Below are 12,707 nucleotides of genomic sequence, written 5' to 3'. Positions count from 1 at the left end.
GAAAGCTCCCATAACAGAGTTCTTTCCCAAACTACCAAGTCTTAAAGTAAAGGCTATGACTGATGACAAACATAGAGCCGCTTCTTCCATCTGTCCCCATCTCATTAGGATCTGTAACCACATTATCGCCTACCAAAATGACCACAGTGGCCTTCTAAATGACCTCCCTTGCCTGTGAGCCTCCTCTCTTTGGTTCTTGTCGCAAACCACTGCCAGGATCATCTTCGGTCCTGATCGTGGTCCCTCCATCAGTGGCCTTCCATGACCTCTACTGACATCAGATAAAAAATACAGAGACTTTTGAAATCCTTTGCACCATGACCACAGCCAGTCGCTCTTGCTTATTAATGCATTCTCTAGTTAAGGTGGATTCTTGCTGTTCCTGACAACAGGCCCTATGCTCTCCCACCGCTCCACCTGGAGTTCCCTCTCCTTACTTCTCATCTATCACAGTTTCTTCAGGGCCTAACTTGGATGTCGCCTTGGCCTCGGAACTTTTGGAAATGCTCCCATTCAGATGTGGACTGTCCTCTTGAGTGTTCCCGGATCTCTTAGGGCATTGAGCAGAATAGCAGGTATCTGTGTAATACTGCTCGTGAGCTGTGCTTGACTATGCATCACTGAGGGGCTGGGATCGCTTCCCTCTCACCACTGCCCCCTGAAGTGCAGCACACAGTCCTTTGTGTGGAGAAGATACATATTCGGAAAGGAACCTGTGAAGCTGCATGGAAAGCCCAGGGAGTGGGTCTTAGACCCTCCCCCACTAAGCTGTAGGAGAAGGCTGCACTGTGCTCTTCCTGTCACCTTGGCTCACACGTCTGGCATGGATAAGACACGTGACAGAACACAAACACGTCATGACCACAGGGACCAGAGAAGACGCCGCGGAACCACAGTCACAGTTAAAGACCAGACTTTGACCAATGTCCCGATGAGGGTATAACTCTTAGCAAATCCATTAAACTCCTGATAGATGGTTTGTGAAGGAGAGTCATTAGTTGAGATTTTAACTCAGGCCCACCTGGTGTGGATTCCTTCTTGAATGGGTAAAACAGGGGTCATGCTCCCTTCGTTAGGAAATTTGAATACATCGTCTCTAACTGAAGGGAGTCTTTATCATAATAAAGAAGAGAGACTTCAGTTCAGACCAGCAGATACATTGAGTTGGCAACAGAAGGGCCAATAGATCACAATTAGTGGATTTACCTATTACCTTTCCCTAGCGACCGGCATTGGCTGCGTAGGTCTTTATCCACAACCTCAGGGCTTCGGAAACAAAATTCAGCCCCTCACCCAATCCCAAGCATGCAGTGACGGCCAACAAACAGCATCTGTTTCAAAGAAACACCACCTGTCCAAATGGAAAATCAAGCACTGAACCACCTTGCTTCCTGAGTATTTGTTTCCAGAGGAGAAGAGACAAACACGCCATTCTGTCACTGCCACAGCCTTTTAATGCTCTGTAGGGACAAGCCTGGCCTCTGCCAAGTAGACTTGGCAAGTTTTAGAGGAACATTTGGGCCTTAGATATCGGCTCTCTGACCTTCTGGGGCAGAGCTGGGTGATCTGCCTTGGAGGAACCTGGACCTTTTTCCAGGCAGGCTGGAAGGGAGCGAATGCCCCGCAGGTGTTGTCAGGTCTGGCTTTATGGAGAGTGGTGCAGGGGACTGCCAGGGAGGTCCTTTCTGGCTGTGGGCACTGGCACTAAGTCTGGAGCACATCTGCCTGTGAGGGCAGCCAAAGCCCCACCTTTCGCAGGGCAGAAGAGAAGTTTGCAAGGTCTGTAGTGTAAAACACTCCTAAAGAGTCTGCAGCTTTGTGAATGACCTAGACAGTCTTTGAAAAGGTATTTTTTACGATTCTAAATAATTTGAAGACAACATTGATTTCCTCTGCCATATCCTCTTTAAGCACATTTAAGCCCCTTTTCAATGGGGAACAGAGGTATCATGTCCTACCCCTTTACTCTTCTCCTCATTTTCCACCTCTGTCATGTAGAACGGTTTGCTGGGATCAGATCAGTGAATCTAAGATTGTTGCATCAGGCACATGTGTCTGTGGCATTTGGCTTGCCATGACTCTTTGGTGTTTGACCATGACTTGGGGAGTCGGCATCATTTGGGGCATGTGAGGCAGAGACCTGAAGGAAGCCGGGCTGGACTTTGGGCGTGCATGTGTGGTTATTCATATTTTCTGTAACCATTTTGCAATGATGTGTTTCATGGGACCTCTACACTGCTGGTTGCTAGAATGACTCCTTTTATCACAGAGATGAGAAGTAGGCGGAGAGGGACTTTCCCAGGCCAGAAACCCAAGGCTCTCTTAGGATGAGCGTTGCTCTTCCGTTTTCGAGTCAGGGAGCCCCATGGCTCTCATAAAGGTTGCCAGTGGAGAGAAAGGAGCACTGGGAGAGAGCTGGGGGCATGTGGGCTCCATTTAGGTATTCTGGACTTGCTCATCAACCATCAGTGATCTTATCTGGAAGATGTTCCTTTTCATGTCTCTTTCCCTTTCTCTTTCGTTCTCAAAATCAATAAATGACTTGTTATGTCTCACAGAGATGTAAGCAATAGAATTAGGTATTTATTTATTATAGAGTTGAACTATTTTCAATATTTACACCAGAAAGAATCTTTGGGCATGCAAAACCCATAAAGGCAGTGTTACTGCTCAAAGAAGTGGTGCATTAAAGAAGAAGGGCATTAAAGTGAGCATTCACTATCACCTTTTGCCTTCAGAGTGGTGAGTGGATGCCCTGGGCTCCAAAAGTCTGCATTTTTAATTTTTGAGTTGACGGTAATTGTTTGCCCAGTTAAATAGGTGCTGGGAACCTGGCATAAGTTCGGTCTCCTGCCTTTAACAGTGTTGTCAGTCATGATGCCCAGCCCAGAGAGTAAGTACATCCACGGGCTCTGGAGTCAGACTGCCTGGGCTTGAAATCTGGCTCCTTTATTCGCTGTGTCCACCTGGTCAAGTAACTTAATTCTGTGCCAGTGTTTCCTCATCTGTAAAATGGGGATAATCGTACTTCATAGGGAAATTAAGAGGATAATATGAGACACTGCACATAGCACAGTGTGTGGCATGTGGTAGGCAGTCACTCAGTGGTAGCTTTTATTGTAGTGGGAAGTAATTTGAGTCCCAGATGACCGGAGATTTACGTTCACATTACTGAGTTTGTCACCATGTTCCAGGCACCCATGGATAGGGTAGGGTGGTAGAAGTAATGTGTTGAGTGGGAAAATCATGTCACCTTCTGTACCCCCTTGTTTTTTTTTCAACTTTGCATCCAAATATTTAGATCAAATGATGTCCCTGACCCATAAAGCCTTCATTAATCGTAATACTGCAACATCATTGGTGTTCCTGGACCTATAAGAACTCATTCTCTACTTTGGGCCTTTCTAGGGTGATGTTCTATAAGTACCTAAAAGTTTCTTTTCTTGCCAAGCACTATCCTCTGAATCCCCTTTGAACCTTGCCTAAACTTGTACGAAGAGATTTTTAAGTTCTTCCAGACAAAAATGCATGATTAATAAATACTGGGCCATTTGGTTTCCCTTTATTAGGTCACATACAATTATTTTTATACTCCTACAGATATCGTTATTTCCTGATATTTGGACAGTTGCTTACAGTTCTTCAATGTATTTTTATTGCTCTTCAAATAAGGACAAAAATCCTTTACAAAATCTGTCTGCATTTCATTATTCTCCAATCGTAGCTTAACTTTTTCTCCTCTTTATTACCCGTGCTCCAGGAGTACTTAGCTTTTTTTAGTTTATCAACTGTACCATGATTTCTTGCCTTAGAGTCTCTGCACGTTCTGTTCCCTCTGCCTGGACTGTTCTTCTCTTCCTCTCCCCTCACTATACTTAGTTAACTCCTGTTAATCTGTCATATTTCAGCTTGGAAAAATGCATCCTTGGAAAAGTCTTCTCAGCCACATCCTACCTATCCTGCACACCAGTTGGACCTTGTTATCTCTGGGTGTATTTGAGATCTTCTCTGTGTCTTTATTGTTCTGCAGTTTCAGTTGAATCAGCTGCTGATTTTCATCTGTTTATCCTGCTTAGGACTCATAATTTTTGAATCTGAGTATTTATCTTATCCATAAATTTTGGAAAACTCCCTTCAAATATTACCTCTACTTCATCCTCTCTTGTCTCCATATGGAACTTAAAGAAGATGCACCTGGCATTTTTTTCCTCTCTCATGTCTCTTAGCCTCTTTGGTATATTTTCTATCTTTTTGTCTCTCTGTGTGATATTCTAGGGAATCTTCTCCTATTTTTTTTCCAGTGCACTAATTTTCTCTTCAACTCTGTCTGATTTGCTGTTTAACTCTTCCATTGAGATTTTATATTAATTACTCCATTTTTTTCCTCTTCTGTAAGTCCTAATTGATACTTTTCCAAATAGATCTTGTCTTTTATGATAGTGTCTTTTTCTTTTAAAAGTATTTTTGATTACTTTTATGTTTTTACTTGTACTTCTGATTCTTGCTCATGTATGTTGTCACATAATTTATAACTTTGCCTTGCTTAGGGCAGACCCAGAATAATTAGTTTATGCTTTTTACTATGGTTTTGGTTTCCTTTTCCCTTTTTGACCTAGAGATTTCTTAACTTTCATTTAAAAGGCTATTTGTTATATCTTTCTCCAGCATATCTAGGTGTTTAATAGTGGGGGTTTTATTCTGCCAAATTGCTGGAAGTAGGTGTCCTCTAAGTCCCCTTTTATAGACTATCATAATTGTCATGAACCATTAAACAATAATCATCTGTTTAATGCCTTTCTTCCCTGCAAGAATGTAGTTGCATGGGACCCGGACTGTGTATGTCTTACCCCCAAATTGTAGCTCCAGCTCCTAGCCTAGTGCCTAGAATGTTGTAGGGATCAATATTATTGGAATAAATGAACGAAGTGGAGGCAGAGGTGGCTCTGGATGTCATGTCAAGGTGGGTTAGGAGCCTCTCTCCATCTTTTTACAACCTTTTAAAACACTCTCACCTTTCCTTGAATGCTACCCTTCCCTAAGGTGATTTAATCACTCTGTAATTGACACAATGTCTTACAGGTGACTTCACACTATTGCTTTCATTTACCTTCTATGTAGATTATCCCATTTGAACTTAAAACCACTTTGGACCTAGGAAAGGATGAGATGGTTATCCTCTCTTTATAGATGAGGATACTGAAGGTCGGAAGATGATATGTCTCACCTTTTGTAAGACAGTCAGTAGTAAATCCCAGAGTTAAATCTAGGTGTTTTGACTTTAATTTTACAGGACTCTGCCTTAGCTGTTTGGAATGTATACCAGAGCTTCTTTATGTGAAAATAAAGTGCACTTTGCTTCTTTACTTAAATACCCGTTTCTTGCTAAAGATATCAGCCTCTAGGAAAGAATGGGTGCTACCACTCGTTTGGTGCTGTTTTGATTTCCACAGCTAGAATCTCAGGACTCAAATGACTTGATTTTTCATTTGGACCATGTACTTGCTTCTTTGGAGACAAACATTACAAACCACCTTCTGTCAAAGAATCCAGGTTGCTGGAGAGCCCTGTTCGTGGCCTAGTTGGATGTGGAGGTGTCTGGTAAAGGATGGTGTGTTACAGATCACACAACAGAAACACAAGGTTCATCAATGTTTACCACTTGGAGGGGTAAGGTGAGGCGTGGGAAGGGAACACATGGGCAGCGACAGTCAGAGCAAGCTGAGGCCCCCAGTCAATTTCCAACCTCAGGGCTGAAGATCTTGGGTGGCTGGAATCTCCCAGGCCCACAGGTGTCTAAGAAGAGACCTCTTGACAGCTCCCACTGTGGCCCTGGAGCCATGTGGCAGGCACAGCAGCTTCCTTTCTGAGGTAGGGAGGGGAGAGGGAGTACCAAGGAAGCAGATCTTGGCTACTTACCTTAGGGCGGACCCCTTGGGCGTCGCAATGCCATAGCCTTTGGAATCCAAGTTACCTCCCACTTTCATGGTGTCACAGGGTTTCCGCTGCTCAATATACTCATTCATGGTGGACTCTAGAAGGTAGGCGTATTTGCCTTTGGATTTCCTTACTCGGATCATCCCCTCCTCCGTGGTCCGCACAAACACGGATGGTTCTGCTGACTTCATGTACGTCCACATCTTCTCAAACACGGCGATTTTAGACCTCTGGCAGGGGACAGGAACGAAGCTGGAATTAAGCGCTGGCTGTGCGTGGCGTGGAGGTCGGCCCACACACAATAATGAAGAGCCAAGTGTGGCTTGATCACACATTCATGAGCGAGATTAGCTCAGGAAGAAACAAATTATCAGTGATTGCAAAATAAGAGGCTCTAATTAGTACCAGTAGGCTTCAAAGTAAAAATATCTTGCAAATATAGAATGAATAGGAGAACTCATAATCTTTTAATTACTGCTGAATAGTTATAGTCCTCTTAAATATGGGGAGAGTTAAGAAACTGGGGCTCTGTCTGACTTTTCAAGACATCAGAGGACCTATCTGTTGTCCAATAAGGTCATATCACAAAGCCCTGAAGAAGTGGAGAGCTGACAATAGGTGGAGTCTGATTTCATCGTTAAAGGACAACACTAAAGAATTTCTAATAGATCATAGGTGCCAAGTTCCAGTCATCCCGTATTGCAAGACTGGCCCTCAGAATGCACATTGTTGTCTGATAAAGTTAATAATTGGGGGCTTAATACTGTCTTCTGCTTACATTTCAAAAGCCTCTACATCCAGCCAAGCTGCTTTCCTCATTTCCTCCTGAACTCATTTTGGGCCTTCCTTCCTTTGTGACTTTGCCTCATTTGTTCACTCCCCTGGATATGTTGGTTCTCTCCAGCCACATCCTACTCATCATCTCACAGATGAGAACAAATCCTGTGTATTCTGAGACTACCTCAGTTCCAAGGACAGTAGTTCTCAAACTCTAGTGGGCACCAGAATCATGTATGGAGACTGTAAATATGCAGACCCCCTGGCTCTAAACCTAGAGATTCTGATTCAGCAGGTGTTAGATGGAGCCTAGAATAAATCTTTTTCAGAAGTCCCCTAGGTGGTTCATCTGTATGGTCCGTGTGGCCCTCACTTTAGAAGGAATATTGTGAGGATTGATGTTCCTCTAGGACACATTGTCCAGGCACTCACTGGATGTCCAGGCTAGACTTTTAGGATTGAGAGCCATTCATACTTGGGCTTAGGTCTCGAGTTTGTGAACACTACCTGAGGGTAGGGGACGTCTTCCCTTCTATGGGTCCTGCACAGAGTCTAACCTTGCATCTATCTAGTAGGTTCTTAGTTAGGGCCCATGGTCTAGGACCACAAATCCACCCTCTCACATGTGATGCTCTTCCTAAAAAGCATCCTTTCCCCAACAGGTAGATGTATTTTAGGGCTACTGGTATCTGGCTTTGGAAAATGCTTTGTAAATGGAAAAGTGTTAAACACATGTAAGGGACTATTTTTTTTAAAGACAGTTACTACTAGAGTTAGGCCACCTATGTAATCTAGTGGTTGATATATAGATTACAGATTTCTTTAGTATAAAATTATTATACATGCAATATGTCATTATTCTTTGCACACAATATCAGGTTTGTTTTCTTGATATCAACAAGCGTTGGCAAAATATTGATATACAGTTAGCTTGTTGCTTGAGCCAATAAAGATATTTGGACCCAGGAAAACTCTAGGTCTCAAGGAAAAATGAATGGAGGTCGTTACTGAGAATGTCAGGGAAGCGTTCGGTAGAGTGAACGCTTGTAAGATAGTCTATAATTAGATAAATGAGATGATTTGTTTCACTAGATGGTTTACAATCTGGAAAGGACACTGGCCTGGGGGTGAGGAACCCTGGGTGCTAGTCTTGGTTCTATTGCTAACTTTCCTCATTTGTTCTATAAGGAGTTTGGACATGGTAACCTTTACGTTCTTTGCTAGATTGAAATATTTGGTTCTTTACGTGAATATCATTCAAGCAACAATGTCCAGGTGAGGGGAAAAAAAAAAAAAGGAGAAAAGGGAGGGAGGATTTCAAAGTTAGGAAAAGAAATATCCGAGACCAACCGTAGTATCTACAGCGTATTGAATATTCTCTCACAGGAAATAGGGAAATAGATAAATTCAGCTGTGATCAGATTTGCAGATCATCTTCCAGGCACAAAACCAGCAAGACACGCAGCAGGGCAATTGCAAGATGCAATGTGACCTGACAGGATGGTCACAGCGGGGGAACACTGGGCTGCTGACAGGCAGAGCTGCAGAGCGCTCTGGGCAACAGTATGCAGAAAATTAATATGTCTCCTCAGCCTCACCCCAGTGCCCCCAACGCCGAGGCTGCACTCACAGTTGCTCAGAGTAGAACTATCAGGAAAACGTCATCTCCAGGAATGCGAAGGCAATGCCAGTGGCAGGGAGGATTGGAAACAGGCTTGAGGTATTTGTTCTTGGATCTCTCTTCTCATCCGCAGCTCCCACAGCCCTTCACACGTCTTAATTAAACTGTCGGTGGAGGATTAAGTGACTCTGGCTTGGGGCTGCCGAGAAGCTCTGGGCTGCCACGGGGGTGAAAAGCCAGACTGTTCAGAGGTAGAATTCTTGGTGCCCTATTCCCTCCTTCTGCCTTATGGGGGTGGTAGGTGACCTTGTCTCCCCACCCACCAAGGTCCTGGTGGGATAATTCAGGTCAGCGTCACAGAGATGGAAGGGCTCACAGGACACATCGGGTCAGCACCACTCTTTTTTTTTTTTTTTTTTTTTACAGGTGAAGAAACCGAGGGCCACAATGTGGCAATGAACTGTCCAAGTCATGTAGCTTGTTAGTGGCAGAGCCAGGAGGAGTAAAACCTCGTCTCCTGATTGCACCCCTAGTACCTTTACACTGCAGCTAGCTGTCTCCCTCGTTTTATGCTTTATGTTTTACTGGCTGCAGGACCCTGGGCAAGTAACATAACCTTTCTGAGCCTCAGTATTTCTCTCCTGACAATGGCGATAATATGTACTCCCTACACAGTGTTGCCATGGAGATTATATGAGAATAGAACACTTTAAAGAGGTAAAGGGCATACCCCAATGCCTGGCACATAGTAGGTGTTCCATAAGTGGTGTAATCACTACTAATAATTATGACTTTTCTTCTGGTTTGACTTTAGGGTAGAAATGCCCAATACATGTTTGGCTTGGTACCAGTTTCCCTTCCTATATACATGGCAGACATTGATAGCAATTAAAGAATTCTTTCACACTGAGCCCGATGTGACCTCAGAATCCCTCTTAACATAAAACTCCAGGCAAGCACTCCTGACCAATCAGAGTGAACTGTTGATACAACCTATTTGCCTAGTCTAATGAAGTAAGCCTGGCTAGGGCACACAGCTTGTCGAATATGCACTGCCTTGGTTCTAAATGCCTAGCACAGTGCTCTGGACAAGAGATAGTAATATGTCTGTTTCTATAGTTATTAACAGAACGTGGAAGTCTGAAGTCTTAGCTGTGCCTCTGAATTAGCTAGGACATGCACATTTTCTTCTTTGGACCTCACTTTCCCCAACTACAAGAGTGGAGGGTTAGACTGGATTTGTCTATGGGCCCATCTAGTAACTTGAGCGATCTTAAAAAAAAAAAGTTATTAATGACACCATCCATTAGGCCAGTGTGGTTCAGTGCAAGAATATTTGGGTCGGAATGAGGAAATTCAGATTTTGTACCCCTCCCGGACACTTGCATCATGAATTCCCTGCATCTCAATTTCTTGCCCACAATGTGGACACACAACCCCTGTTCTGCCTTAGGTCACAGGTGAAACATAAAGGAGACCATGGATGGGAAGGGGCTTTGGGGGCTGTAACATGTGAATGTACCGGGGTGGAGATCATGGGTATATAATGAGTGGACAGATTGGGTGGTTCCCCAACTGCATCAGCAGGGCCTGGGGCATAGAACTGGCTTTATGGACAAATATCAGGCGTCTCCTTCATACTCTGGTTGCAGGCTAAAGATGTCAGAGAATTGTAGCAAGATGACAACTGGTTTTTCTACTAACTGGTTGGGTTAGCCTAAGCAAGTCATGTTTCTTTATAAAATGAAGACTCTCACCAAGTGACCCCTAAGTTACCTTCTTGCTCCAATATGTTGAAAATGAATGATTTTAGTCTTGGAACCTCCATCAGCCATGGTTAGGACTTTGGTCCCTCTTCTGCCTGTCCTACAGAACGCAGAGCCCACGATCAAGAGACTGTGCACAGCACCCTGCGGGTTCACTCAGAGTCTGGGGTTTGCTCCATGAAGTTGCAGTGAGAACCCAGTGGGTCCGCATAGGATCCCCACCCTCTTGCCAGAGGCGATGCAGAGGCTAGCTCTGTATTCTCCTCCTCCTCCTTATTGGCTGTGTGACCTTGGGCAATTACTTTTACCTCTCTGAGCTTCCTTTGTAAAATGGGGATAACAAATCCCCAACTCGCCTCTGATGAGAGGATGAAATAAGGCATGAAATGTGTGCTTCTTAGCACAGGGCCCAGTTCACAGTATGTGCTGAGGAAGTGGTAGCAATTGTTTATTATTTTTATTTGATTAACATATGGTAACTCCCTGTGCTAAACATTTCCAAAGTCCAGGGAACTACAGGTGTTCTTGCTTTGGAGCATTTGTTCAAGTTGTTCCTTTTGCCTAGAATGTAATTAGCCTACCCTGATCTAACTTGGTTTCATGATGTCTAGAGATGTTTACAGGTCTATCCTTTGTGGCCATAATCCCTCCCTCCCCCTCCTTCAAGATGGCTCTCAATTGCCTACACCCCCCAAAGCCCTAATGGGAAATGGAGGCCCCATTCATTGTTCTTTGTTTCCTTGTATTTTAGACGTCCATCTCTTTTCATCTCATAATGACTCTTGGAGGTCGACATTATTTTCCTCATTTTGCCTCTAGCCACAAGACATCTCCACCACCTCCACTCCCACTTCACATTTTCTGTATCTCCTGGCACTGTTTAATAATAGACCGCCTATTCCAGTCATTATTTCCCATATAACATCTCCTTATTCATCAAAGTCTCCAAGGAAGGGACACAGAGGGCATCAGGTTGGGACCTTGTTCCTCTCTGTTCCTAATCAATTACTAATAAGGCTGAAGGTGCTTATAGGAGCAGGAAGGGAATTATATGTCATATCCTTTGCAGCCCTCGGAGAACGTGGCACAGACTGGTATACATAAGGGGTCTAATTCAATGCAAGAGCTTTGAAGTTTCCATGAATGCAGAAATGGAGGTTTCTCAGGGATCCATAGAAAGCTGAGAAATGTCTCAGTTTCCCTGACTTACGCTCAGTTAAGCAGTTGCCTATAATCTCATGCTAATGAGAAGGATATTTTACTGACAGTAGTGGTTCCCTTTTGTGGAAGTGCCCTGGGACAAGGGATGTCCCTACCCTGAAGAACTCCTTCGTGGATCCCGCTTCTAGGGTCCCGTAAGCGATTTCTGTCTGCTTCGCTAGGTCCTCGGCACTCTCAATGGGAGATACCATCCTCTCCACGGTCAGGAAGGCGGCCAGGTTGGCTGTGTAGGAGGAGATGATGATCAAGGTGAAGAACCACCAGACGCCGCCAACGATGCGGCCGGACAGGGACCTGCAGCCCAAAGGGAAGAGGTGTCAGAAGCACAGAATCAATTACAGAAGACTGTGGGGAGGGGCCGAGGGCCAGCCCCAGCCCATCAGCAGAGCTGTCAAGCCCTCTTGCGCCCTTCTCTTCTGTCAGCAGGCTGTGAGAATCCAAACGTCAGAGTCTCCTGTGCGTTTTCCTTCCTTACTGTGGATAAGGACCTGTGGGGTTGCCATCCTTCATGGGCAAGACTGCCCTGCAGGTACATCTTCACACTCACTCTCACACATACATACACATCGAGACACGAGACACATGCCAACAAAGACACAGATACGTCAACATTTGCCCGCAAAAATCACAAACATGTATAAACATCCTGTTACAAGCAGTTACATATATGCCAAATGTATGTGCATACATATATAAACGCAATGCATTTACACATACGTTGCACACATTTGATCATGTCCAGACTGCCTTCTCGCCACTGCCTTCCTGGCTGGCAAAGGCCGCCAAAATGATGGATTAGAAGGAAGGGAAGGGAGAACATTTTGGAAATAAAGACAACACTAGCACTCCGTCCAGCCACCTTGGGGAATGTCACTGTTGAGTGCAGGTACGGTTCTCCTCCTTATCAAAGAGAAAGAGAATTTGGCTGAAATAAAAGACAAAGGATAGTCTGATCTGGATCAAAATGGCAAATATGACAATCATATGTGAGACAAGAAACTTATCCTTGATTTTAGGGTCCTGTTCTCTCTTATGCCCAAAACTGTGACGAGAAACATGACCAGCCAAGAGTTCCACTGTGATTGTTGGGATTTGGCTAGGAGACTTCAAGTCCAGGGCTTCCCAAAGGTGTTACCAATGATGTAGATGTTATATGGGGTGATTTTATGTGGTGGCTAGACATGGCATCGAGCCATACTCCATCAGATAGTGATAAAGTTATTTGCATTCCATTACTCCTTCCCTGCTGCTCCGTTTATTAAGGAAGTGTCATCCTGGAGCTGCTGTGCCCTTAAGCCCTTTGTAATAACATGTGCTCCGACAGCCTCAAGCTCAGAGGCGACAATGCTTAACTAGAACCTCATGCTTAACACGAAGAGCAATCACCA

At 44.4% G+C, this 12,707-nt stretch overlaps 1 protein-coding gene across 4 annotated transcripts in view; it reads right to left on the bottom strand.

The window, feature by feature from the left end:
• The window catches only part of GRIA1 (glutamate ionotropic receptor AMPA type subunit 1), a gene marked incomplete at its 5' end in the record, with an annotated part of 317,420 nt that overhangs the window by 32,623 nt on the left and 272,090 nt on the right, over nucleotides 1-12,707 (bottom strand). For all 4 annotated transcript variants that reach the window (XM_081232717.1, XM_081232716.1, XM_081232718.1 and 1 more), the window contains 2 exons: nucleotides 5,917-6,164; nucleotides 11,415-11,613. In XM_081232717.1, coding sequence (XP_081088843.1) covers nucleotides 5,917-6,164; nucleotides 11,415-11,613 — 447 coding nt within the window. The remainder of the gene's footprint in view (nucleotides 1-5,916; nucleotides 6,165-11,414; nucleotides 11,614-12,707) is intronic.

The sequence above is a fragment of the Mesoplodon bidens genome, assembly GCF_964165515.1.
Source record: "Mesoplodon bidens genome assembly, chromosome: 4".
NCBI classification, from domain to species: Eukaryota; Metazoa; Chordata; class Mammalia; order Artiodactyla; family Ziphiidae; genus Mesoplodon; species Mesoplodon bidens.
This window is presented reverse-complemented; position numbering and strand designations above follow the sequence as displayed.